Consider the following 3653-nt stretch of genomic DNA (forward strand, 5'->3'; position numbering starts at 1 on the left):
ATTCGGGATGCGAGGGAGCCTGGAGGGGATCCCGGGGGGGGAGAGGGCTTGGAGAAATCTGGGATGGTGGGAGAGGTCCCTGCCCCTGGCAGGGGATGGGATTTAAAGTCCCTTCCCACCCAAAGCAGCCCGGGATTGTTCCCTGGACTCCTTCCCAGGGAGGAGCTGGGCTGGGGATGGATCCAATGGCAGGCTCTGGATCCAGGCTGGGAGAGCTGGGAATGGCCAGGCTGGAGAAGGGAAGGATCCCGGGAGAGCTTGGAGCACATTCCAGAGCTCCTGGAGGAGCTGGGCCGGGGATGGATCCGAGGGCAGGCGAACTCACGGAGTTGGTTCCCAGGATTTGCAGGTTGGGTTTCTCGGATTCCAGGAGCTTGGCCACCATCTTCAGGAAGCTCTCCACGAACAGGTTGATGCTCTGGCAGTGACAGGCCATGAGCAGCTGATCCAGCGCTTCCATGGCGATGCAGACGTAGCTGGAGGCGGGAAAAACCCGGGATAAAGTCAGGGAAGAGTTGTTTGGGAAGTTCTCTCACCCCCGGGAAGATGGGAAGGCCTTGGAAGGCCGGGGGGAGTTTTGGGATCCTCGGGACGAGATGGGGAAGGGGCTGGAGGGTGGCCAGGGAAGGGGGTGGAGATGGGAAAGCGGGAATGATGAGGGAGGTGGGAAGGGGCTGGAAAACTGGGAATGGCTGAGGGAGATGGGAAGGGGCTGGAGAACTGGGAATAAGGGAGCTGGGAAGGGGCTGGAGAACAGGGAATATCTGAGGGAGATGGGAAGGGGCTGGAGAACCGGGAATGGCCGAGGGAGCTGGGAAAGGGTTGGAAATCCGGGAATAAGGGATCTGAGAAAGGGCTGGAGAAACTGGAATGGCTGATGGAGATGGGAAGGGGCTGAAGAACCTGGAATATCTGAGGGAGATGGGAAGGGGCTGGAAATCCGGGAATAAGGGAGCTGGGAAGAGGTTGTAGAAACTGGAATGGCTGAGGGAGTTGGAAAGGGGCTGGAAATCTGGGAATGGCTGAGCTGGGAAGGGGCTGGAGAACCAGGAATGTCTGAGGGAGCTGGGAAGGGGCTGGAGAACCGGGAATGGTTGAGGGAGGTGGGAAGTGGCTGGAAAACTGGGAATGGCTGAGCTGGGAAGGGGCTGGAAAAGCAGGAATGGCTGAGGGAGCTGGGAAGGGGCTGGAAAACTGGGAATGGCTGAGGGAAATGGGAAGGGGTTGGAGAACTGGGAATGGTGGAGAGAGCTGGGAAGGGGCTGGAGAACCAGGAATGGTTGAGGGAGCTGGGAAGGGGTTGGAAATCCGGGAATAAGGGAGCTGGGAAGGGGCTGGAGAACCAGGAATGGCTGAGGGAGCTGGGAAGGGGTTGGAAATCTGGGAATGGTTGAGGGAGTTGGAAAAGGAGCTGGAAATCCGGAAATGGCTGAGGGAGCTGGGAAGGGGCTGGAAAAGCAGGGAATGGCTGAGGGAGCTGGGAATGGGTTGGAGAACCGGGAATATCTGAGGGAGATGGGAAGGGGCTGGAAAACTGAGAATAAGGGAGCTGGGAAGGGGCTGGAAATCTGGGAATATCTGAGGGAGCTGGGGATCAGGGCCTGGAATGACAGGCCCCAGGGAATGGATCCCAGTGGGAAAGGGGAGATTTGGGGGGGAGATTGGGAAGGGATTCCTGGCTGGGAGGGGGGGGGGGGGCTGGGCTGGAATTCCCAGAGAAGCCGTGGCTGCCCCTGGATCCCTGGGAGTGTCCAAGGCCGGGTTGGATTCCCTTGGAGCCGCCCNTGGGAAGGGTCTCCCTTCCCCTTTCCCGCCTTTTCCATCCCCACATTCCAGAAAAATCCCTCTGACTGGATCCTGAGTGTCCTTTATCCTGGAATGCTGGAATGGTTTGGGTGGGAAGGGCCCTTAAATCCCATCCCATTCCATGGGCAGGGACACCTCCCGCTATCCCAGGGAATCCAACCTGGCCTTGGACACTCCCAGGGATCCAGGGGCAGCCACAGCTTCTCTGGGAATTCCAGCCCAGCCCCTCCTCCCAGGGAAGGCCGATCCCGATATCCCGATCCCAGGCCTTTCCCTGCTCTCCCCCAGGGCCAGACCGTGGACGACATTCCCAAGGAAGTGTTGATCGACTGTGCCCACCTGGTGAAGGCCAACAGCATCCAAGGTAATCCTGATTCCCGGGAAACGCCTGGCAAGGGGGGCTCTTTCCACTCCTGGATCCCGGATCCGATTCCCGGGACGTTTCCCCGTTAATCCCGTGGGATTTAGGGAAGGAGATGTTGCTCGGGATTCCTCGTGAAGAGGGATTTTAAATTCCACAGGGATTTCTGGGACAGGGAGAAATTCCAGGAGGGATGTTTGGGACAGGGATGGAGAAATTCCATCAGGGATTTCTGGGACAGGGAGGGAGAAATGCCAGCAGGGATGTTTGGAAAAGTGGGAAATTCCATCAGGGATATTTGGGTCAGAGGGAAATTCCATCAGGGATATTTGGGACAGGGATGGAGAAATTCCATCAGGGATATTTGGGACAGGGATGGAGAAATTCCAGCAGGGATGTTTGGGACAAGGATGGAGAAGTTCCATCAGTGATGTTTCGGACAGGAGGAAATTCCAGCAGGGATTTCTGGGACAGGGAGAAATTCCATCAGGGATGTTTGGGAAAAGGTGAAATTCCACGGGGATGTTTGGGACAAGGATGGAGAAGTTCCACAGGGATTTCTGGGATAGGGATGGAGAAATTCCATCAGGGATGTTTGGGACAGGGAGGGAGAAATTCCAGCAGGGATGTTTGGGAGAGGGATGGAGAAGTTCCATCAGGGATGTTTGGGAAAAGGTGAAATTCCACAGGGATGTTTGGGACAGGGAGGGAGAAATTCCAGCAGGGATTTCTGGGACAGGGAGGGAGAAATTCCACAGGGATGTTTGGGACAGGCAGGAATTCCATCAGGGATGTTCGGGACAGGCAGGAATTCCATCAGGGATGTTGGGGACAGGCAGGAATTCCAGCAGGGATGTTGGGGACGGGCAGGAATTCCAGCAGGGATTCCCGGGACTGGGATGCTTTCCCGCCCCCCAGGGTGCAAGATGAACAACGTGAGCGTCGTTTACACCCCCTGGAGCAACCTGAAGAAAACGTCGGACATGGACGTGGGGCAGATCGGCTTCCACAGGCAGAAGGACGTGAGTGGGGGAGCGTTCCTGGGGCGTTCCTGGAGCATTCCTGGAGCATTCCTGGAGAACTCCTCGTTATCCGGCCCTGGGAGTGCCCAAGGCCGGGTTGGATTCCCTGGGATAGCGGGAGGTGTCCCTGATCCAGGGGGAATTAAATGAGCTCTAAGGTCCCTTCCCACCCAAACCATTCCAGGATTCCAGGATAAAGGACACTCAGGATCCAGTCAGAGGGATTTTTATGGAATGTGGGGATGGAAAAGGCAGGAAAGGGGAAGGGAGACCCTTCCCTGAGTGCCGAGATTCCCAGGGAACCCCCTTGTTCCCGGAACTCCTTCCCAGGGAGGAGCTGGGCTGGGGATGGATCCAATGGCAGGCTCTGGATCCAGGCTGGGAGAGCTGGGAATGGCCAGGCTGGAGAAGGGAAGGATCCCGGGAGAGCTCGGAGCACATTCCAGAGCCTTTTTTTTTTTTTC

The 3653-nt window shown here is 57.2% G+C and overlaps 2 protein-coding genes across 2 annotated transcripts in view; one reads left to right on the forward strand and one right to left on the reverse strand.

The window, feature by feature from the left end:
- LOC108509835 (protein EFR3 homolog B-like) overlaps positions 1 to 487 on the reverse strand; it is a gene marked incomplete at its 5' end in the record, with an annotated part of 38371 nt that extends 37884 nt beyond the window's left edge. Inside the window, one exon of the mRNA XM_017839431.1 lies at positions 326 to 487. Coding sequence (XP_017694920.1) covers positions 326 to 487 — 162 coding nt within the window. The remainder of the gene's footprint in view (positions 1 to 325) is intronic.
- A 603-nt stretch (positions 488 to 1090) lies between these two features.
- CCDC25 (coiled-coil domain containing 25) overlaps positions 1091 to 3653 on the forward strand; it is a 16319-nt gene continuing 13756 nt past the window's right edge. Inside the window, exons 1-3 of the mRNA XM_017839432.1 lie at positions 1091 to 1103; positions 1940 to 2170; positions 3086 to 3189. Coding sequence (XP_017694921.1) covers positions 1091 to 1103; positions 1940 to 2170; positions 3086 to 3189 — 348 coding nt within the window. The remainder of the gene's footprint in view (positions 1104 to 1939; positions 2171 to 3085; positions 3190 to 3653) is intronic.

This window comes from Lepidothrix coronata, unplaced genomic scaffold, assembly GCF_001604755.1.
Source record: "Lepidothrix coronata isolate B3197 unplaced genomic scaffold, Lepidothrix_coronata-1.0 Scaffold412, whole genome shotgun sequence".
Lineage (NCBI taxonomy): Eukaryota > Metazoa > Chordata > Aves > Passeriformes > Pipridae > Lepidothrix > Lepidothrix coronata.